The 24,452-nt window shown below is 41.3% G+C and overlaps 2 protein-coding genes across 4 annotated transcripts in view; both read right to left on the bottom strand.

Moving 5' to 3' along the window:
- The window catches only part of rem2 (RAS (RAD and GEM)-like GTP binding 2), a 48,565-nt gene extending 39,808 nt beyond the window's left edge, over nt 1-8,757 (bottom strand). The window contains exons 1-5 of one of the 3 annotated variants that reach the window (XM_015010449.2): nt 7,965-8,757; nt 6,247-6,340; nt 6,040-6,181; nt 5,657-5,859; nt 486-822 (exon numbers count right to left, since the gene is read on the bottom strand). In XM_015010449.2, coding sequence (XP_014865935.1) covers nt 486-822; nt 5,657-5,668 — 349 coding nt within the window. In that variant the 5' untranslated portion in view covers nt 5,669-5,859; nt 6,040-6,181; nt 6,247-6,340; nt 7,965-8,757. Of the gene's footprint in view, nt 1-485; nt 823-5,656; nt 6,182-6,246; nt 6,341-7,964 lie in introns of all 3 variants that reach the window. The other 2 variants (XM_088014868.1, XM_088014869.1) reach the window with 2 other exon arrangements.
- A 5,808-nt stretch (nt 8,758-14,565) lies between these two features.
- On the bottom strand, nt 14,566-17,761 carry LOC106931984 (somatostatin receptor type 5). Its single transcript, XM_015010437.2, has 2 exons — nt 17,355-17,761; nt 14,566-15,307 (listed from the first exon to the last, which is right to left on the bottom strand). Exons 1-2 carry the CDS (start codon nt 17,759-17,761, stop codon nt 14,593-14,595), a joined length of 1,122 nt encoding a protein of 373 aa, XP_014865923.2. The 3' UTR covers nt 14,566-14,592.
- Between the last annotated feature and the right edge of the window lie 6,691 nt (nt 17,762-24,452).

Raw genomic sequence — 24,452 nt, 5'->3', positions numbered from 1 at the left:
TGGACCAAATTTATGCAAAGTTATACGTGTATAGACTAAATCAGCAGTCTAGTCTCTGTCTTGGACGGGTAGTTAGTCAACATGGCATTGAAATCATCCTATAGAAACCCTTTAGGTTATGCTGAAGAGAAGAGCACATCATGATCCAGGACTCTGGATGAGCAAGAGATATGGTGCAAAGAGGAAAGGTCAAAGGTACCTCTATCTGTATGCTATACCCTTGTGAACCTTTATGGAAGAAAATTAGGTGATGTCCTACGGCCTAAAGGAGGTTGTACAAAGTACCGACAGCGGAGGTGCTAATAATTGTGGTACCAACATTTTTGTTAAAACAGTATTCTCACATAATAAATATACTGAAATAAAAGGCTGGATTATAATGCAAAAATATAAATGTATTATGTATCTGACATTTTCTTTGCCCACAAATGCAAAAGGTGCTGCATTTTTAATAAATGTTTCCCACTCAATGTTCAATGCATTACCACAAGCTTGTGTCTCAGAGTCTATAGAGAGCGATCTGTCCGACTGTCCAGCCAGGGATAAGGCAAGCGACGACTTGCCCACGCCGTTCTGTCCCAGCAGCACTATCCTCAGCGCCCCTCCGTGGCTCTGGTACGTCGGCTGGGACGCCGCCAACTGGCTGAAGGAGTCGTCTCGAGGCACCGCTGTGTCACTGATAGGCAACGTGGTGGGCTCCTCCAGGCCCGGTATCCAATCGCAGTCGTCGGATACGGCCTCCTCTCGCCGCAGCTGGTGCTTGACGGGCAGGGGCGTGCTCCCTCGCCGGAGGGGTGGCGCCGTGGTGAGAAACATACTGTACTACAATTAAATGGAGACAGATAGAAGATGTAAGAGCAAGTACGAGGAAGGAGGGGAGCAAGTCGACGGCATATGGTTTCTTTGGATGGAGAACAAGCTTTAAAATGCTTCTGAAGCACATCTACCTGTCAGAAGGCTAAGCACTGTCTGTTCTAGTAAATGTTGTCGGCGGAAAATTTGCTGAAGGGATCCCTTCACATGGTGCCTGTGTGTGCAAAGAAGAGGGAGGTGATAAAACTGAAGGTGAAGTTCCAGGGTGAGGAAGAAGATGCTGATAGACGAGAACAGAGTCAAAGGACAAAACAGAAAGGAGAGGTAGTAAAGGCTGGCTCGCTGGGCAGTGAGATGAGCTGGACATGCAGAGGCGCTGAGGGATTGTAAGAGACAGCAGGCTGATAAAGACAGTGAATAAGGTGGAGACCTGAGAAAAGAGAAGTATCAAAAGAGAGACAGAGACAGAGAGGCTGCTGCTCGGTGTAACAAAAGGTATAAGCGTGATCCGGAGGCACCGACTATACACTGTTCATGGCAACTGCAGCACGAAATCAAGTGAAAATGCAATTTCTACACTGTGGAGCATAACTGAACAGTGGTGTGCTGGAGAGTCCACATGATGAATCTAAGGTTCTGCACACATGCGTATGCAACTGCAGCACATCCACCGTAGATGACCCTCATCAATATTAATACAACAATTAATCCAGCTCCAGCAGCACCACTGGGCATCTCTGGCTCAGAGTCTGTGCAAATTCAACAAACGCCAGCAGCAATTAAACAAAGGGCAATGACACAGAAAATGAGAAAAAAGAAAGATAATGTAAAAAAATAAATAAATAAAAATAAAAAACCAGTTCAGAAAAATACAACACACCTGTTTCAATAGAATTTGATTCTGACATGAAATGATAGAACAAGCTCGGGTTTACTAATGAGAAAGCTGGAATGAGATCGCATGTCACCAGATCTGTCAACATTAGCTAGTCTGACTTGAGACGCACTTTGCCATGAACTTGTGAACCATGTTCAACATTGACAATGGATGACTCTTTTATTTTGAAGTAAGCTGCCCTGTTGTGTTGTTATGTTCAGGAAAAAAAAAAAAACCACAAACTGAGTCAGATTAAAATTATTTGAAAGAATACAATGACTAACCGACTATTAACTGCTAAGAATTGAAAAGTTGGCATCTGGTTCAGAGTTTTGTGCCTCCACTACAAATTAGTGTTGTTTAATAGAAGCTGTAGCGTAGCGGAGAGCAAGGATGAGGCTGTGAACAGCACATACACAAGCATGATTGACAGCACTAAGACCCTCCTCCTGGCTGTGACTGGTTGTTTCTGAAGGCTGTATTTCTATAGTTAGCAGGGGAAGCACAGAGAGAAGGCAGAGGAACCCAATTTTTTTCAGACAACATGGCAACAGCTTTAGCAAATATATATTAAAAAATGATCCAAGCTTTAAAGCCACTACCACTTTTTACGACTGTATGGATTGATTGTATTTCTTTTTAAAAAAGGACATCATGTCTTGCTTTTGCAAACTTCATGTTGTGAACCATCTTGTCTCATGAGCTAGAAGTATCGCTACACTGCAACTAATGAGGCCTGGATTTCGCCTGGTTTAAAGTCTGTGTTGAGCCACGTTCCACAAATAAGTAAACCACACACGTACAGAAGTAGAAGACAACGATCGATACCAAACCTGAACTCGTCCAACTGTTTCAGGTTAAAATGTTTCCACTACTACAGCCTCTCTGTCGGAGGAAGATTTTAAAATTCCTGAAGGTAAAGACCTTTGATTGGGTGGTTGATACAGTAGACAGAAGCAGGAAACATTGGGCTTAACCTCAGGGAAGCTGAGCTGCATTAGAATGACTGACTGCTCTGGTGTAAAGTACACAAGAGGATTTCAGCACTTCCTTACTGGCCTTAAAATTAATAAAATGCAACAAAGGTTGAAATAATTGAAAACATATACAACAGTTGTAAAATTGCTTGTGTGTAAATAGCACATCACATTAAGTTTAAAGTATGAAATAGTACATGCATAATTTAACTGCACTGCATAATGTTGTAGTGTACTGTAAAATCAAGCAATAGTTGTATGTTATAATAAATAATGCAATACCATACAAAGCCTGAAAATATTTTTCAGTGTCAAATAGTATTTATTTCACAGGCCATGTTGTGTAATGGGGGAACAGCCACGTCATTCTCCCCCCAGCAAATAAAAGGAACACAACACTAAGAGATATGAAACACTGGGTCTTTGTTCTGGAAAGGTCTTTTTGAACCTCAGTAAATCTTTTTGCTTGTCTTCTCCATCAGTTAAGGCCATCTTAAGAGTTTGAAGCAAGACTTAGTTCCCAGTCCCTGGGATGATGCTGTCAACACAAGCAGTAAGGAGCAACAATACACCTGCATGTGTTTGCATTCGGCTGGCAGGAAGCACTGCTGCGGACTGGTCACAGGGTCACAGGTCACAGCCTGTGATGCAATGCCAGGAAAACTTTCTTCATTTGGCATTTAAGATGAAGTAAAACCTTCTTTGTCTGTAAACATATTTCTAATATTGCACAAAAGAAATTAAGTGGCTGACTGTACAATCTGCAGACTGTGCCAATTTTTTATCCGATTAATTTTATAATCAAGATAATGGATAAATTAATTGATTACTAAATGAATCATTAGTTGCAAGCCTATTTCTATCATGTCAAACATTTTCCGCTAGCTAGTTTAAACCCGTATAAAGGAACACATTGCCCTCACAACTATGTCAGGTGGTGCAGGGAGCAATCAGGTTTATATTTATAATGTATCTATACACAGAAGTGTGGATCCTACAGCTGCTGACAGTGAGTAAGAAGTAGAGTACATCGTAGACAGGTCGCCTGTCCATCACTCGGCTAACACAGAGAGGCAGCCCTGCTCTCTCACACCTACAACTTAAATTAGATTCATCAATCACCCTAACCTGGATCCTGTTAGACTGGGAGACGAGTCTGTGACTGCTCCACTGTATATTACAAGGATAAACCGCTGTGTAATTTAATATATTATGTCATATATGATTAGCAGATATGCACATATTGTATGTAACTATGTGTTGGAGTTGTTAGAGTGCATTATAGTTGTGAAATGCGGTCATTGTTGAACGTAGTAGAAATCTACAGGGTAAAAAAAATTTATTATTCTGAATATCCTCTAAATAAATCCACTGCAATTGTCATCAGAAGTTACCAAATTAGTAAACAGGGTGATTAAATGTTGGTGTAAATATAGCTGCCCTGTGAAAAGTTCAGAGGTTTAGTGGGGAAACCGCATTATGAAGACCAAAACAGCAAACAAGTGATACAGAAAGATGGTTAGGTTATGAAACAATATCCCACATACTGAATCCTCTGCTCAGGTGGGGATGTTCTTTTTTTTTTTTTTTCAGCGAAACAAGAAAGCTGGTCAAAGTTGACAGGAAGTTATTTGATGCCTAATACAGAGAAATCCTGAATGAAAAGATGTTAAGACTTGAAACTGTGTAGTTTAAAATAAATCATATTCATGTGTGAGAATTATTCAGGCAACTGGCTGAATGAAACCCAGCTAGTGGCAACAATTGAAAATTGATGTTTTTAGGGACTTCTTATTGTCTAGCTGAATGAGTTGGAGCTATTTTGCAATGAAAAATACGGGGAAAAATTCCTATCTCTTCATACCGATTATACTTGCGTCGCTGCAGCTAAAAGGTGTTTGGATCTGCTCAAAGTGAAATGGATATAATACAAATACGGTACACACTGTTTTTTAGATTTTTTTTTTTTTTAGAAAACTTTGTAGGCCGTGTGATTTTCCTTCACAATTATGCCCCACTTTGTGAAGTATAAATACAGCCTAGCAAAACAAACTGAGAAGGGATGGGTTTTTGTTTGTCAGCCAAAAGAAAATAAGCAAAAACTGAAATAGTATGCAACAGTACAGCAGGATTTAGTGTGTAATATTGTTATACTAGAGCTTACTTACAATTATTTTATTAGGAGGGTACAATAAATAGTTGTAATGTCAATTAAGGCCACGCAGTCTACTGATTCACTGTACAATATGGCATAATATTGCATATACTTAAGTATACTGTAGTGCTTTTACGTCTATAAAGATGCCAGCTGAGGTGTGGCAGCTATGGCACCTTTGCACTATCTCTTACGCAAACGCACACACACGTTTGCGCACTCTAAACACTCTCACGGAATCAGCGGGGGTTCCTCAATTAGGTTAATTGAACGAGCTAATCAATTAAGCATGCCTTGAGTGTCTGCAGCAGAGGCAGGAAGCCGTGACCGGGCGGGCCGAGGCAGTGTGTCAGGGGTTAATCTGCTCCTCGCCAGGCTTGCAGAGAGAAACTGGGGCAAACAACGGCAGACAATGCAAAATTAATACCACGGGCAATGTTTGTGTTCTCTCCTCCCGTAGTCTGTTTCAGAGTAGTAGCTTCTGTTCATTATGCGGCAATTCTTGAATGCTCACAGAAACAGAGCATAAATTATGAGGGCTGATGGTAACCTAATAATTGGGAAGGAAAAGGTGACTGTTTAAATGCTGTAGTTAGTTCAAAGTCCATCTGTTGCGGTTTACAAATGACTGGCACTTTAGCACGGGTTGTTTAAGTGAGCGCGTGAGATAAAGCAGAATGAGTTTTGGGGAAAATAATGTGACAGAAGCTGTGTGTTGTCCACCTGTGCGTCTATTCTCGGCCCCAGCTCAGAGCGCACGTTGTGTGTGTGTGCGTGTGTGTGTGTAAAGAGGTGTGGTGAGAGTGCGGGTGGAAAATGTGCGTCGTCTCTTACCTGGTCAGCCATGGTGGTCAATAAGCCTTCTCTTTATGGAGCCGGGAGAGCGGCGTGCTTTTAGGTCATCTGCGCTGGCTGTGGACCCGGCGTCACATTCACAGCGGCGCACCGGAACAGAGAAGCAGCGCGCGCGTTCATCTAACCGTGCTCTTGTTGTTCCTGCCCTGGCGCGTGGGAAACTGGGATAGGTGGTAGTAGGTCTGTGGAGGAGGAGGAGGAGGAAGAGGAGGAGGGTACACCTGCGTCTACGTTCCGATTAAGTAGCGCCGTAAATGTGCTTGGGGAAAGACAGCAGCGCCGCAGCACATCCCCACTAGTGTTCTCCTTGTCCCACTGGACGGCCGTGTCTCAGCGCCGCCCTTCCCACCTCCTGCTAATACCTGCATCTATCTCTCCTCTCTCTTTCTCTTCGTGTGTGTAAAGGCGCGTCCCTCAGTGAGAGTGGAGTGATCCTCCGACGGGTTGGGTTGGGTAGGCAGGGGATGTTCAGTAATGGAGTAAAGGAGTGCCCCTCACTTCCGCCTGTCAAAATTAATATCTATCAGCTTTGTGCTATGTGAGGCTTCCTCAGAGTAGGTGCGCCTCACCTGGTGCGTTGCCTTTCACCGAGGATTTAATTGGGAGACAGCTATGGGGAGCGGCCGCCAGAGGGCAGCAGAGAGAAGCCTCCAGGGAGAAAAACTAATAAAAAAACTGATTAGTTCTCATGAACTTCTTAAGCACAGAAAATCGTCTTTTTCCATCCTTTGAAAACAATGAATATCATTTGTGGGATTGAACTATTTGTTTCTGTAAAATCTGCAATGAAATGCAATAACTAACTGCTAGCAAGCGTTGGCTCAAAAGCATCATTTAAATTTTTCCACCAATCACCATCCTCTCCATGAGACTGTAATACATCAAAAGAACGTCTTCAATCAGCGGCTTCTTCAGATTTCTGCAGCACAGACTGCTACAGGAGAGCCTTCCTGCCCACAGCCATCACAATCTGCAACAACTCTTTGAAGAATCTTGAATAATATGAGTTACAACAACATTTAATGTCCTTTTAGGAGTTGTAAAGTATTTTTTCAATTGAATGGAACATAGATGTTAATTCCTATTCTTGACAGGATGCTAAATAACCCTAAAATACGAATGAGATTTTCTGCGTTTGGTGGGAATTTCTTTTACACCCATGACACCCTGACAACCTAACCTGTGAGACATATCCTCTGAATGTTGAATCTGTTGCAGATTTTTCTAATTTTTAAGTGTTCGAGCTCTTGATGGCTGCAGAATTTAGATTTATATATATATATATATATATTTTTTTTTTTTTTTTTTTCCTGAATACACCTAAGCAGTATATTGCAGATTTATGTGCTCAGGTCTTTAACGAAACCTTAATTTCAATTGAACGCTGCTGTGGCATTCAAGAAAACTTCCCAACTTTTGTGGAAATGAGGTTAGATGTTAAGAGTTTGCTGGTGCTTCCAGGCAAATGAAATGAAATTTTCACTTTTAATCCTTTCTTTCTGGAACATCCAAGACGTTAGTTGACAAATTTCAGCTCAAGGCGTGATTTGATAAATAAAGTATCCCCCAATTGCTTAAATCATTGATTAGCTGAACGAGCCAAGGCACCAGCTGCCAAAAAACACTAGAGGAACTGTATTTAAACTGCAGCTGAAGTCAGAAACAATGAGAGCACCCACACTGAAATGAAAGGCTTTGCTGCCAACACTTCTCTGCCCCTGGCCTTTCAAATCGAGCTCCAGTCTCTCTGCTGGAAGGGAAGTGAAGTGGAGCACATGCGAGCGGGATTTATTTTATTCTAAAGACAGTTTACAGGAGCTGGGTCAGCCTTCAGATTGCGCCGCGCAGCTTCGATCATTCGTTGCAAGAGCCAAAGGGATGAACGTTTGGGAGGGAAGGGGGAAAAGTTTCAAAACGGTTCGGATGGATTCAGAGCGATTTTCTATGTAAAATTCCTCATAATATCAACTGAGGATCAGCATCCTCGTCAGATTCAGGCTTGTTTTCAGCTCTCGGGGCACAGATTGATTTAATTTCACAGACCAGCCGTGTGATCACAGCCTCGGAAGCCGTTTGTCCACACAGGGGTTGGTGAATTGAACCGAGCAATTTCAGCAATGAGACGGACGGCTAACTAATAGAAACAGTCTGAACGATGGGTTCAGGCGGCGGCATCATGTTAATGGACTCGGTGGGTTCCTGCTGAAACCAGAAGGCTAAAAAGCATGCTCTCCTGCAAATTACCTCCCAGGGAGGGCTTCCACTGTAGAAACGCGTGTTTACATACCTTGAAAATTAGGCCTGATTTTTTTCCTGGTGAGAGTAAAATACCAAATACATAAAGAAAGAGAGGTGAGGAAAAGGCATGAAACATCGTGACACCAGCTTCTATTGGTGACCAGAAACCATTTCTGCCACTTAGTGCAAATTAATATCAGCTGGTTCAGCAGCAGCTGATGCCCTGCTTACACGTGTCTCATTACCAAGAAAGCCACAAGAAAGCCAGAAGAAACTGTCACGAGCTGTTGGGTTTTCCGTTCCTGTGTATCCCTGCGTTTGCATGTCTGTTTATTTAGCTCCTGCTATTTCGACTCTGAACCTTCCTAATGTTTTTCTGCAGCTCGTGTTTCGTACGTTGCTTTTCATCTGCTCACTCACAGAAATCTCGTTTCTCTCCTCCATCACCCGATTCTCTGCCATCGCCGTCGTGTTGCTCGGTTTGTTCCCAGGTCCGGAGTTTTGCTGATTGAATTCTGTTTCCCTGATGTCGTGAACAATAAATCAACACGGATTCGTGTGCGAAGGATTAACCCAGCGCAAAAAGAGTCGGCGAGGTAAAGACGAATCGCATTTATTGGATGCAAAGATGCGTCTTTGGGATCACACTTACTCAAAACATCTGACAGCAAAACGTATGAAGCGATCATATTTATTTGGAGACTACCCCGCCCAAATAATCACACAATAACCCTGTTCATAGTCTGTTGAACTTTTCCCTCTTCTTCTGAGGTCTGTTTTCCAGAATGAGCGTACAATAAAACCCAATGCTCAGAGGAACTAACCCTCCACCTGTGTCCTCACGTAACATAACCTAAGAATCATCTGAAAGATAAAATGTCCAATCAATCAACAGTTGTCTTAAAACGCTTGAGTAACCTAATAATTGTTTAAAAGATAAAATGTCAAATCATAACCTAAATCTGCCTACTAATAATCATTCATAACTCAGATGTGTTATGATTGAGCACTTTTTTCACATCACACAAGTCTTGCTGTCAACGACCCGGATGTTGTCCTCTAACCAGGAAGTGGTTAGACCAGGGGTCACCAACTCCAGTCCTCAAGGGCTACTAATAATCATTCATAACAACTTTTAGATTCACCTCTGCTCCAAAATGTCTGAATTCCCTCACCAGCATTCATTCCTCTCTGCAATAGGCTGGAAACGAGCAGTTTATTTGATCCAGGTGTGTTTGAGCAGAGACCATCTAAAAGTTACAGGATGGTAGCCCTCGAGGACTGGAGTTGGTGACCCCTGGGTTAGAGGATGAGGAAAACGGACTTTACTGACATTTTGCTCTAAAAGTCTGGCTCTGAATGTGTGTTGCAAAGCCACAAAATCTCTCTTTTTGTGCTAATCACTAAGCCATTTCCCCCCCACATCATTTGATGCGAATCAAATTTCATTTGACTGCGACTTTAATGAGAACCAAACGGACAAGAAGATAATTATCTTTAACTTTGGCGTGTCTCTTAACTTGGTTCAGTTATATAAAAAATACATTAAAGCAGCTTAGCAGAAGCTTGCTGATTACATGAAAAATAATTCTGACTGTAAAGAGTAAAACCTCACAACACTAAATGTTGTTTGAACATTCTCCGCTCTGGGGTAAGATTTCACAAAAATAACACACATTGACATATTTTGAGCTCAGAACCGTTGCTCTAAAATGACTATTAATTAAACAAAGTAGTGTACAAAATGTTTTTAAAAAATGTCCAACTTATTGATACGATTCAGCAGGTACAGACGGCAGATGATCATTTAGTGAAAATATTTCCACTATAAAAGATCAAAGATGTAGGTTTTCCTATAATCATTTTTCTCAGTCTTGTAATAATGAAATGAAATGAAATGAAATTTCATTTCATTTCATTTCATTTCATAATAAGATCTTAAAAATAAATGTCATCTACCAGAGAGATTGGAGTTACAGTTTTTTCTGCTAATTAAAAGTCGAGCTATAGTTTTGTGGATAAAACATACTATAACTTCGAACATTAATATTTTTACTCTGGCTTCCCTTACTTCTCTGTGAGACATTTAACAAAAAGAAAATTGACATTTTTTTCTTAAATATACACTGCGTGACTTTTGGTGTGCAAACAAATGACGAATTATTAATACTGATTATTATTTCTTGAAGAAAAATATTAAGAGATCAAAAGTGGGTCTAATAAGAACCTAGAAAAAGAAGTTTTACATTTTAAGCATGTCTAATTTACTGTCATATTTTCAGGTGAAAAGAAAACAACGATTTTTGTGACTTGCAGAGATAAGACAAGATGACTGTAGGTATAAACAGGCTTTGCTAAAAGTTGGGGTTTGTGAGTCACTGCTAATATATATAAACTCTGCATTAAATAAATCCTCCCCGTGGGAATTACACAGCGATCAATGACAATTAATGAGCTGGCATTCTCCATAAGGCCATTAAGTAGTGCTGTCACACACTAAATCGATATCACTTAAATGCCCATCCAGATGATGGAAAATCACTTCCTTTTTTTAACGATTATCTCCCAGAGTTTTCAAGATGTTAAATCTTCTTTCAGCTCATCCTGCTCCGTACATTCAGCGCAGCGGAGCCCCGCAGATGTGTGAGGGATTCAGCAAACACAAAACGGGAAGGAGCCTCTCAATGGAGCCTGCTGAGCATGACTCTCTTTTTCTTCTTCTTTTTTAAGCTTTCACTAATCTTCTGACTTAATTAAGACAGACTCATCAAGACATGGCAGCTTACTGGGTTGCGGTGCATCATGAGAGGATCACGGTGCGGACAGACGACGAAGATAAAAGATCTCATTAGCCGCCAAGACGATATCGACAAAGAAAAAGAAAAGACGGTTAGGGTTGTCATTTGGTTCTGCGGTTCAAAAAATGTCAACAGGTCAAGAAGTAACTAGCATTTCATGTTATTGCCACCTTTCTGTTTATTTCGTTGAGACGTATTAGTGGAAAAAGTAGATCTCTTGCAGGCTCAATCCCAGTCTGCCACGTATTGATGTGCCATTGGGAGATTTAACCCCAAATTTTCTACTAAACTGTGAATTGAGTGTATTTGTTGGTGGAAATTGCAAGAGTTTAACGTCAAATCAAAGCAGACAAAAACATTGCTTTTAATCTGAAGGGTAATTTATATTTCACTGAGTTACACTTGCATATTTTACAAAGAAATTACATTATTACGATACAAAATATACATTAGATACAAAATACAGGCACTTCAGTAAGAGCAACATTTAAGCTCACTCTGTCATCTTCTACATCTGGTCTAAAAGTGAAAGATGTGCATGTGTGTGCAGGCAAAGTTAAGGAATCCATAAGGAAACATATATAACAAAAATAATTTCTCAGTTAACCAATCACACCATTGTCAAATCACGTTTCTATAATGACCCAATAATAACACTGTTTAATATCACGTTATACGCTGTGCAGACGCTTTATTTGCACTGAAGATTCACTCAACTTAGCATGTCAAGTGCTTGAAGCGACTCCCCTGCACTTAATTTACATTTAGGTTCATTGATGATGCATCAAATTATATCAATCTGTTACATGATAGCTTAAAAACATATTCAACACTTCCCAAGTTTCTATTGTTGAATGGTGATTATTTTTTTCCAACTTAGAGTGATTTTAAGTGTCTTAAATCACTAATATAGGAGTAAAAAATATATATGAGAACATCCCACAGCACTGTTTTAAGGAAAACAAGAATTCATCCAAGAATCAACACAATCTACGACAGTTTTGTGAGACAAGAAAAACAAAAAATTATCATAGCAATCTGAGATGCTACTGTAGAGCAGATCAAAAACCTAGAAAGTAGCATTTCATCATTAAGGTAAGGATCTGCTTTTAAATCTCTAAGACCATAAGAAATATAAAAAAGACGTGGGCTGAGGATGACTGTTTTGTGGACGCACAGAGACATAAAGCCTGATTCTCTGGCGCCCATCCCTTATAGTGAGGAACTAGAAGGAATGATTTACGGTTAGGAGATTCATCGCCAGAGGCAAATTTTGTGATCTGGATCCAACTTGGATATTTCCTGTTTCTGTTTCACCCTTATCTGCAGGAAGTGGTTTGATATTTTTCATTTTTGTCACACAGCAAAACAACAGCCTCAAGGACAGCTCCAGGCTGAGAAACTGAAAAAGGCAGCACCGTCAGTCACGTCGTGATCGGTGAAGGTTTGTGAGTTCAGTCGCATCATCTGGGACGGTCTTGGCCGGGCGTGACCAAGCCGTTCACAGTTTTCAACACTTTTCTTGTGTCTGTGTAGTTCAGCATCCCCCTTTGATGTAAATTACATTCAGCACCATACTTTAGTTTTTTTTTTTTTTTTTTTTACCTGATTATTTTAATTAGTGGATCCTCCAAGGTATGTAACATAGAGGTTATTTTAGAGATTCACTTTCAGAGAGCTTATCCTGCCCTTTTGTGGGTTCCATGTTTTAGGCTTAAACAGGATTTGCATAGCATTCATCAGTCAAATAGGAGAGCTCCAGTAATACTCTCATCTGATTCTCTGCAAGAAAACAAATAAGCCTGTACGGCTATGGCTTTGCCTTTTTTTTTTTTCCAGGTCTCTGAAATCGCTTCATGTTATAAGCCCAAGTCTCCGTCAATTTGGCTGCAATAGAAACCAAACGGTAACGTCCAATATTCTGATATCCCTGAATAAAATACCGTCACAAGCCGCCTTCCTGGATCCGTCCACATCGATATCAATATAAAAATGCAGCTATTCTGTTAAGCCATCAGAGATTTGTTGGAGAAAATGCCAGAAGGATCAGGGATAAAGCAGGGTTGGGTTAAAAGACAAACAGCAAAGCTTCGAACGTCTCACAGAACATTGTTCAATGACTTTACCCCAAAAGTCAGATAGAAAGACAAATCTGAAAACTGACCGACACACAAGCCGTTCACCCGGACCGACAGGCGAGGGCAAGGCGAGCGCTAATCAGGCAAACAGCGAAGATCCCCATGGAAACACCACAGGATTATTCATGTACTCCACAAATCTGCTCCTTTTGGGTGAGCAAGCAAATGAAAGCCTTTGTTGGAAGAGAGTCAATAAGGAACCTCGTGAAGTCAATTGAAATTCAACAAAAGTCACATAATAAACTCTAAAACCGCCGTCCCTGCAGTAAAACACGGTGGCAGCAGTATTATGCTGTGGGGACACATTTGCTCTGTAGGGGAAAGGAAACCGGTTGTGGCAGATGAAGCAGCATCCAGGAAAATTCAGGAGAAAAACCTGTTGGAAATGTTTGGATTTTTTTTTTTTTTTGTGAAACGTTTTGTAATCCACACATTTTGTTTATCAACCTTCACATTAATCCACTTTGTGTCAATTTCTGCCATAAAATTCCAAAATAATATATTTGCTAATACCCCAGCTGTCCTAAATTTAAATGCTGGAGTTTTATTAGCAGTTTATTTGAGTAAAGAGAGACTGAATTTAAATACACATCTAAATTTTTAGTTCCTGGTTGTAACGCGACGAAACATGAAGAAGTTGTGGGGGTGTGAATAGTTCTGCAAATGTCTACATTCAGACGTCTGCAACACATAAAACTGCACCGTCAATAGAAAACAGCAAAACAAATTACACAGCCTTCGCTATTTCATTAATGAGTATAACCAAGTTACAGGCAGTACACAACATGACCTTTACATTGTGATATTAATCCACTGTGGACGCAGATAGGATCCATTTCTAGACGAGTAATTTTCCCCCAGCAGAGCAGATGCAATACTTTGTGTCAAATCTCTTTTTAATAGCCACTTATCAGCATTCAGGTTCCAAACAAGCCAGCGTCTTTTAATGCGAGTCAAAGTCAGAGGGCCTTCTTTTCATCGAGGTTATTACCATGACATTGAATCCAGAATCGGCTGCCTCCGAGCTTTTCAGGGAGATTTCTAAAGGCGCGTCGTCTCCTGTGTTTCCGCTCTGTAATGGGGGTTGCAGGGCTGCGCTGCGTGTTGTGATGCATTGCTGCGCTGCACCATAGATGGTTCTAACAGACTGCAAAGAGCAACAGCAATTTTCCACAATGCAGATGCCGTTTATCCTATTCACCGATTGCTTTTTTTTTTTTCTCATTGAGGTTAGGGTTTTGTGTGTAAAATCCCTGTGGGGAGTTTTGGTTTATATTTGCTTCAACGGGTTGAGCCAGTCAGGACAGGTTTAGCTGATGCCCTTCAGCACCAAAAAAGCAAACTGCTGTGGTTCAAGTCCCATGTGTGAGTTAAATCCATATATTTAGGTTCAGTGACCTGAATATAAATGACGATTTGGGCTGTGATACACAAAGAAATTGCTTTGTTTGGCCTTTCGGTTTTAATTTTCCATTCGGTTTGACTCCCTCTTCCAGCTGGAACTAACTGGACAGCAAGTTGCTAAGTGTGTCTGGTATGGTGATCTTGGACATAAACCTTGTTTATAGCCTAGAATGGGGTCTGATTATGATCCAACGTGAGAGTTTATTGCTGCCAAGAGCCATGAGTGTACTTGTTACGTACACAAACAGTGCATCCTGTGAATCACGTCTTTGGACATGCGCCGTTTCATTGACGGCACGTGTGAGCTGGACGAGAGCGAGCCCAGCTGCTGCCATCTTTACTGAGTCAATCTGTCCATCAGGCTTTGCCGATTGAGCGGGTCCGAGGCCGCGCTGGGTGCCGGCAGACACGGCGGTGGAGCCGGAGCAATGCGCCAGCGCTGCGCAGGCTTTCTCCCCAACTGCTCTCGGATGAAGGAAGGCAGGAGAGCTCTTAGCTGGCGCACGGCCGGGCGTGACAACAAGAAGTACAGCGGAGGGTTCCAGCACGGAGCCAGGCACACCAACAAAATGGCCGCCAGAGAGGCCACCTCCCACAGCAGCGTGACCCTCGTCAGGGTTTGCTCACTGGGCCCGGCCGGTGGATAGAAAGTAGGCAAAGTCCAAGATGGGCCAGCATCTAATCTGCTGGTGGGCGATGCCGCTGAGCTGACGTAAGGGGACAGAACGTTGACGAACTCGAGCGCGTAGTACGGCAACCAGCTGACCGCAAAAACCAACGTGGAGCTAATCAGCAGGGCGGTGGCTTTCTTGTTGCGTCTGTCGGCAACCAGGCTGCCTCTGCAGCGGTGGAGGTGGGAGATGATGAGGCCACAGTTGATGGCGATGCACAAGAGAGGCGCCATGTAGTACACCAGGAAGGCAGGGACCAGGAAGAACAGCCACTCCTGTTGACCGACCGACCAGGTGCATCCGCCGTCAAAGTTGATGTAGGTGACCTTCGGCAAGGCCATGGTTACTGAGACCAGCCAAATGCCCACCACAGTGCACAGCCTGAGGGAAACAGGGACAGAATATAAGCTTATTTTCTGTGTAGAATAATGTAATCTAGAGATCTTCAAGAGGCATGTTAATTTGATGGGACAAGAGGTTTCTCTTGATATGCAAATCTTATAGAATCAAACCCCAAAAGAAAAAGTTTGAGACTATGTATCAGCCACCACTTGTATCCAAGCACTAATCTGTTAATGGGTTGGGAGTCTTTTATCAGTTCTTCTAACTATACCCCAAATATTTTGCAAGTGGAGATGAAATCTGCACCTATAAACAAAATACAGTACCATCCATCAGATTTTGTCTTCCACTCTCTTCAGAGTCACTTCCAGGGGAAACATCCGATCATGTAGCCATTACCTGCTTCACCAGCCCCACCGCAACCTTAAACTCATTGACGCATCTCAAGCCACACATGGGGAACAACCTTTGCGACGGTTGGATTTACCATTAAAAACCTGTCCTCTGTCCCAATGTGAATTTCCCTCTAAATTAAATTGCAGGTCTATGGATTGCTTGAAGCTTAACAGAAGGGTTGATTAATGTGCCACACTGTTTAAATTAGATGTCTTCCATCTCAAATCAATGAAGCTCCCACAGAAGCCGGTAAAGATTTACTTTAATATGTTGCAAGGCAGCGAACGGCCGGCTGCATGTGGTTTCAGTCTATCGGCAATTCAGATCCTTTCGGATGCATTACTAACCCTCACTAAAGGGAAATATTTTTAGGAATCGGTGCCTTTTATAATTATGAAAGTTCTCCAAGTTATGAAGAACCAAGATACTGCAGACATTGAAAGTTTTAGGAAATCTTGCTCTACATTCTTCAACAAATGCGCTCATGGCTTTATGCCATGAGATCAACTATGTGTTTCTATATTGTAGAAAAACTAAAGTTCCAAATAATTTAGCCTGTAATGTAACACTCTACTAAAGTATTTTTGTTTTTATCTGCCAACGCAGGTTTTAGCTGCTTCCTATTTATCGAGATAAATTCATTGTTTGCAGTTCTGCAACAGGAGATTTACAGTGTAGGAAAACGGTCCACCTCTCTCAAACGTGTCTGGGAGATGAGTCGCTGCTGCACAAAGAGTTGATCGTCAACAGATCAAGAAACCAACAGACTCCATGAAAGGAATGAATCACTGGTATTGAAAGAAAGGGAGGCTGTATCTGTCCCCTTTTTATGTCAGAAATGTTTATTGGAACGAAAAAAGATTGGATGTTTCCGACCGGCTGGCCAGCGGTCAGGATGGGTCAAGCTGAAAATAGATACCAGTCGATATCTTTGTGCATCTCTACAGATTTTAACAGTTGAAAATATTTGATATGGCTGAGCATCTTTAGTTGTGCCTTATACTTGTACTAGCAATGTATTTGTAAAATGTGTACATTTGTTCAGACGCACAGATAGTGCAAAAAACAATTTCCTAAAATTTAAACAAATTTAGGAGATATTTCCTAACACATATTTCGAGATAGGAAAACAGTATGACAGCAGCTCAATGTTGGAACTCCATTGGACATGTTAAATAAAATAGATTTAGGTTTATCATAATATTGAGTTGTATCACTCAGTGTAGGATATGGTGAGTTTGTCTGATTACTTTTCACCTCCACATTTTTAATCTAGAAAAACAATCTTCTAGAGTCTAGACATTAACATCAATAAAAATCTTTACAACACATTGGGGTCAGTTTTACACAGTAAGGTGCCAGCGGTTCAGGGAAAGTAAATAAATACCCCAGCTTCAAACATGTGATCCACAAGGCACATCTGATTTGGAAAACATTTCCAATATGTTTTTGTGCTTGCAAAATGTTCATATTTCATGTGAAAAGCCCAGTCCAGTTTCATTTATGATTTGGTGGCAGTTTCTGGGAAAAAAAAAAAGGTAAAAATGTTTTACTTTTCTTAGATGACTTAAAAAAAACAAAAAAAAGATACGCAAAGAACATGTTACTCCATTTCAATGGGATCCAAAAAGGGTCAACATTTTGTGACAATGCCTTCCAACAACAACAGACTTCATTATTTATTACTCACACTTGCGTCAGACTAACAGGCGGCCTCATCTGTGGCGCGACAATGCGATACCTCAGCACTGCCAACGCTGCCAGGCTGAATATCTCGACTCCTACTGTCACCGAAGTCATGAACCCCAGCAGAACGCAGGTCCCGCCGCCGAGCTGCCAGTTCTGGAAGCTGGCGCTCAGGAGCACACAGGGCAGGGTGAGCAGGGCTCCAAGGTCCGCAAGGCTGAGGTTGAGGAGCAGGACGGAGCTCGGCTTGGAGCGGCTCCGGGGGTTCCTCACCAGCACCAGCCACAGAAGGAGGTGACCTCCGACCCCGGCGAAAAGAGAGATCAGGCTCACCATCGGCAGCACCACCGTGAAGGAGATGGTGGTGTTGGTGGAGACCACGTTGAAAAGGAGGTTGACAATGGCAGGCATAGCTTCAGGGAAATCTGACAGTGCAGAAAAGAGAGAAAAGAAAAGAGAGGAAAGATTATGGGCTATGGAGATTTTTAGCTTCGAGTGCCAATGAAAAGTTTAGATAAACTCACACAAAATATGCTCAACTTGAATTAGGTGAATATGTTTGAATTTACTGGGGAATTTCTTTAATACTAGTTTTGCATATGAGGTTAGATGTGTACATGCACGACACAAACATTTGAATAAATGTTGTAGATATGCTTTTTGCAAGGTACTGGCATAACACTCACTGAATATTTGACCACTCTTTCATTTTTTTTCAAAGATAGTACAGTTAATTTTAATTGCCTATGAACAGAGCTGAGCTTTGCGCATTTCCAGAAACTTGATACCTTGTGGGACATTTGAATGAGTCCAAGATCAGTGTGTCAAGTGGAGGTGAAGTGAAAGAGCATGGAGTTTGTCATCTATCATTATTTCAGATGACATTCAACAACAAGCTGGTTAGCTACAAATATTCAACAAGTTGTCAAATGTTTGTAGCAAACTAGCTTCAAATGTTGTTGACAATAACATTTGAAGCTATTTAAAATCTGAAGCTAGCTTCACGCATTTGACAACTTGTCGAATGTTAACTAGCTAGCTAGTTTCAAATGCTAACATTCAAAGCAAGCTACAACCATTTGACAACAACTTCTTGTCAAATGAAAGCTTCAAATGTTGCTAACAACATTTGAAACTAGTTAGCAAGCTATAGATACTTTATTGATCCCAAAGGAAATTATGTGGATTCCATTAATACAAACAATAACCTGAAAGACCCACCAGATAAAGCGGAGTAAAAAAAATCTACGAAATTAAGAATTTTACATTAACATCACTGCGTTTGCTCAGAACAAAAGATTGTTTTTCTTCACTTTGCAAATCTAAAATAGGTAAAGCAACTAAGGGGAAACTCATAATAAATGCAAACTTCTATTTTAACAGGCCAAATCAAAACTTAAAAAAAAACAAAAAAGATAAACAGAACAATTATCATCCTAATAATCAACAAACTGCAATCTATTATTCATATTTATACAAGCTGCCTCCACGGGATTCCTGAATCACTCAGAGCTCACCAGGCCCACCCCGTGACTGACAAGCCTGATGATTCAGACGAGACAGCGCGTCTCTCAGGAGACCATGGCAACAAACAATCGAAGACATCAGCAAGTCGCCTGCGTCACGACGCAAACAAGACGACTCACCTCGGTGGGCTCAGGCTGGCGTTTTAAACAAACAGGCGGGTGAGGGGAGCTCTTGTTCCCAAGGGGGTCGACCAGGATAAAACACACAAAAAGCAGCTGTAAAAGGGAAGAGAGAGAATAGCCTCTAAGAAAGAGCAGGTAAGAAAAAAAAACCTAACAATCTGTGGGCTTCTTATTTAAAGCAAACAATCCCTCCACATACATTTATTTTTAGCACTCCGAGCCTCCCTAAATCTCATCTATTGCATCATCAGAACAACTTCAGTGTACCTCAGTGTGGTGGTGGGATGCATCATAGCGCCCACTTTGGCAAACTCATCCACAATAGTGTGTGTGAATGACAGATGGACAAAAGAATGAATAAATGTTTGTTCATTCTTTCATCCATCTGTCCCTGTGATGCTGAGACTCACTGAGGCTTAACAATCCTGCCCTGATTCCTTCTTTGGAGGTGGGTGATTATGTGCTCTTTGGTTGCGAAGCAAAAAAAAGGTCACAGAGCGCTTTGTAGGAGTCGGGGCAAGCTGAAAACAGCTACGCCGCTTTGCCAGCATTTAGTGAAAGTGAGCGGGAGGCTTTTATTTGAGAGGAAACACACAGTGACTTTAGAGGTATTTTACCAGCTCTTGAACTTTTCACATTTTGCTTCGATACCCGCAGTAAAGCTCAGCAATCAATCCATCAACTGGCTTTCAAAGTCACTTAATTAGTAAATTGAATGTGTGCGATTTAATCATCTCAGTATAAATCCAGCTGTTCAGTGAAAGCCTCAGAGGTTTGTTAGCAAACAGCGAACAAATTGCACTATAGAAACCAAGAAACGAAAGCAAAAAAATAAAAAATCAGAAGTTTCATTTAAAAATTAAAGCTACATCCAAAACAATGCTTGAAATCCATCACTGCATACATTATCTGGACCTTAAACATACACAAGCATGATTGACAACACTAAGACCCTCCTCCTGGCTCTGATTGGTTGTTTCTGACCAGTGGATTTTGTTTGCAGATGGCAGTAGAACCACAGGGAGGAGGTCAAGGAAGTAGATTTTTTTTAACAGATTATCATACATTATGGCATGGTGAGAGATTTAATACATCAAAAATGTGTTTATAAAATTCAAAAGATATCTAACCCTTCCCCCACCCCAGGTTTATAAAAAGCAAAAATACTTTTATTTAAGAAATAAGTCTGAGGGCAACTAGATGTATTAGTCTGAATTACATAAATTACCGCACCGCTGTTGCTGCTGCAGGAGGAGCACAGATCAGAAATGGCGCAGAGGAGATGAGAGGGAAGCCTCCCAACAGCACAGATGAAGAAAGACAGCCGAGAACCAAAACGTGACAGGAAGAACAGAAACATGCAATGCACAACAATGGGCTAAACTAATTGTGTTTAATTTTAGACACATTGACCTCAAGCTGAACTGATGAAGAAGTTGAGGCCGATTCCAGGCTGTTTTCGCCACTTTAGTACCGGCGTCACAGTTAGATTTCACCTACATTTGTAGCATGAAGTCATTTCTAATGGGAATAAATTGTTTTGTTTTTCTTAACGTGTGTTTTGCTCCTGGAGTTTCTTTTCGCTTCACTAAACCTTTCTGTTGCTGCCCCAGTGAGCCGGGTTCCTGCTCTGGGCAGCCTTGTCTCCATGTGTGATGTGACCTCCTCCCAGGGAAGTTTCTCAAGAAAAAAATAATTAATAAAAACAAACAAAAAGGGGAAAAACTTCTGGGCTTGTCTTTTGCCGTCCAAAAGAGCTACGGAATAGAAGACATTGTTTTAAAAAGATGATCATCAATACATCTATCCTCTTTAAAGCTTCATGTGTTTTTGGAAGATCCTCATTTAAAGCATGAAAACTGGCTCACACAGATTTGCAATAAACATGTGTATTCACACTCTAAACTTCAGCTCAACAAAAGACTAAAAACTCCAGAATCAGTCTGGAATGGTAATGATATTCTCATGTTAATGTGCTGAAAGACGTTTGCAGAAATAATCAACAGGAAAAACCGCAGGAGACTTCGGCGGCGTCGTACGTCACAGTCACACGCCCTGGCCGAGTTAAAAAAAAATCAGGAACAAAGTTGGCCCTCCAGCTATTACCTGACCCGGATGAATTTAAGAAGGAAAGGGAAAGACGGAGCAGAGCCAGAGGAAAATAAAAAGAGAGGACGTTAAATGACCGTTTTTCACTTACTGCAAAAGGTGACCTGCTGCTGGGTAGAAGCCCCTCCACTCACCGTCAGCTGACGTGCCGTATAAAGAGGAGAAACAGAGGGCACACACCTGTACTGCTCCCCATGCTCACTCCGCCTCTTGACTCCCCATGCTGTCCTTTGGCCATGTACACACGCACACACACATGTTTGCAGGGCTATCTTTGTGGGGACTTTCCATAGACTTCCATTCATTTCTACAGCCTAAACCTTATCCTAACCCTAACCCTTCATTCACACCTTAGTCCTAAATCTAACCCTTGACCCAAAAACAGCATCTCCCCTTGTGGGGGCCAGGCTTAGGTCCCCACAAAGAGCAGTGGTCCCCATAACGTCGTATGTGTCAGGAAAATGGTCCCCACAAGGTATTACAAACAAACGTACACACACACACACCCACACACACGCACACACCCACACACACACACACACACACACACACACACACACACACACACACACACACACACACACACACACACACACATCTGTACACACATGCAGATGAAGAGAGCCTGTGGTTTTTCCAGCATTCCCTCTTCCCCCTTTGGCACTACATAACCTCCAACATATCCTGTGTTTCCTAATTTGGCTTCTGAGGTCAATAGTAGAACTTATTATAATATTACAGATTTAGCATCCCCATGTCAGACCATGTCTTCAGTTTTCTCACTTTTATTAAATATTCCATGCAAAATCCTTTAATGTCCAGCAAGTGTAGCAAAAGATCAATTGTAATAGAATTAAACTGTCTTATGTGATTTAATTTAACAGTGAAGCCTATGAAAAGTAAAATCTACTGACTTAAATGCAGAAACATTTTTGCATTCTATTTAGCGTACTATTCAGCAATGGTCTACTTCTGCTGCAAAGACATGGCTACATAATTTTAAGCTATAATCTTTGTTCAAATTAAATTAACTTCTTGTTATTTCATCATATACTCGACAGTGTATATATATATAAAAAATAAGTTATTAACTAGCAACTTCACCAGTTCAGAGTTAAAAGTTGTCCGGGATCTGATTTAGATCTGACTGGCGCCTACTCACAAAAAAACAAAAGAAAAAAAAAGAGTAACTGGAGGTATTTGACTGGTTTTATTAATGTTATGGTGACAATTATTCTATAGAAATAAAGTAACATTCAGTCCTCATCTGTCTCGATCACTTTCTGTCAGTGAGAACGCAACCTGAAAAAGCCCGACTGTTCCATATATATGTATTTTTTGTTTTACAAAGTTATGTTACTGCAACATCAATGAAAAACGAATGCAATTAGTTCACAATAATACATCAATTAATGTTGTCTGTCAATTGAAATTCATGCTTTGACATTTTGGTAAAGTAACAAATTTATCAGTTTAAGTACCGTATTTTCCGCACTATAAGGCGCACGGGATTATAAGGCGCACCTTCACTGAATGGCCTATTTTAGGACTTTTTTCATATATTAGGCGCACCGCATTATAAGGCGCATAGAATAGACGCGTCATACTCTATTATTACACATCCACATTTATAAAGAAGTGGTCCCCAAGTACTTTATATAGTAGGCTGGCCCAGTTGTTGTTTCACTCATGGTGTTGGTGTTGCGATATTATGCCCAACTGCTTTCTGGGTAACACAGACCAACCGACATGCTGCAGAGAGTCTCTGTCTCTCTTCCCCTGCCCCTCCCCCCCTGGCTTTAAATGTATTATCAAACTTTATTAACAAACCAACGTTCTGACAACTATCCCAGCATGCACCGCGCATTTCTTCTTCTACGGGGAAAAAGAACCGTAGTGGACCAACTACGTAAGCAGCTTACTGCATGTCTGTATAAACATGAGGTCTTTCATTTCGATCTGAGTTAATTAGCGTAGCATTTCTGCCGGATTTTCACAAAATATCAGCCACGACAATGGACAGGGGAACCAACAAGTTCATGTCATCTTTTTTGGACGACATCAAGGTGTTTGAGCCACGGGATGCCTCTAACATTGTGCGCGTCACAGCTAAAAGCTACCGACAGATGAGGAAAACAGCAGATCCTCACACCCTCAGCATATAGCTGTGGACAAGATCACTGATGCCTATTGTTCTTGCAAGGCTGGGTAAGTCGGCATTCATGGTTTTGATGGTCCACAATGTACATTAGCATGTGTTTAGTACTGTAGCTTGTGTTTGTGAGACGGTCACGCACGTGGTAGCTGCGCTGTGACGTAAAATGGGCATTAGCCAATGAAATGCGGCCCCTGTGGTAAGGTCCGTTGCTAGACCTGTTGTGGCTCAATATTGGTCCATATATAAGGCGCACCGGATTATAAGGCGCACTGTCGGCTTTTGAGGAAATTGAAGGTTTTTAGGTGCGCCTTATAGTACGGAAAATACGGTACACGCCACCATAAAACCATCATCACTCTTGGTAGTTTTTCTCAGTCTTCGTATAATCATGGAAATATGTAGGTTAAAAGGGATCAAACAAACTGACTCGACTAAACAAGGTCTACGTATAGCTTTGAAATCAAGTCAAATGTTCAGTGGGCAGGAGTTTTGACCCTCTTGCTGTGACTGTGACCAAATGACCAACTCATTTAGTCACTGAGTGACAAAGCTTTAGAATCGGCTTTGTAACCCGTTTACAGACTGATTTCAATTATTTTGCTGTAAATAAAAAAGGCAGTAAGTGTGCAGAGTTTCAGACTCGGAACAAAATGTTTTATGCTCACTTTTTTCCACGTAGAGAAAAGTCGTTTTGGTTCCATTTTTTTAATGTAACTGTAACTAAAAACGCTGAAGCATGAGACATTTGTAATATGGTGAGTACAGCTCACAGCACTGCAAGTCCAGATTTAAGAGTACCGGCAAGCTTAATTTCTTTACATTTTGAAGTATATAAAATGAATATGTACGTAACAGGTTTTCCACAACATAAGGAAACCTGAAACAAAAGTCTGATGCTTGGTGTTAAACCTGAGTAGAAGTAGTATTTATTAAATATATCAAAAGATTAAATGCAAACTTCCACCTCTAACACTTTACAAGGGTTGAGAGTGAAAGAAAATCCTCAGCTTGCCCTAAAACGGTAGATGTAGAAACGGTGGATGACTCATTGCTATCGGTAACAGCATTGACCTCTGTTCTGGTGATCATCGCTCCAGTGAGGCCTCTTGAACCTCCAGCAATCCGTTGTCTACCAAAGACTCCTACCGCCACTGCATTTAACATCATCCCTCAACCTGTAGCGATG

Source organism: Poecilia mexicana, unplaced genomic scaffold (genome assembly GCF_051168715.1).
Source record: "Poecilia mexicana isolate PSO_F unplaced genomic scaffold, ASM5116871v1 scaffold_17, whole genome shotgun sequence".
NCBI classification, from domain to species: domain Eukaryota; kingdom Metazoa; phylum Chordata; class Actinopteri; order Cyprinodontiformes; family Poeciliidae; genus Poecilia; species Poecilia mexicana.
The sequence above is the reverse complement of the archived record's forward strand: the minus strand, read 5'-3'. Positions and strand labels throughout refer to the sequence as shown.

Coding starts and splice junctions, on each gene's coding strand:
- LOC106931984 (XM_015010437.2), bottom strand. CDS start 17,761: ATGCCTGCCATTGTCAACCTCCTTTTCAACGTGGTCTCCACCAACACC. Junction 15,308..17,354: donor CCTGTTAGTCTGACGCAAGT/GTGAGTAATAAA, acceptor TGTTTCCCTCAG/GCTGTGCACTGTGGTGGGCA.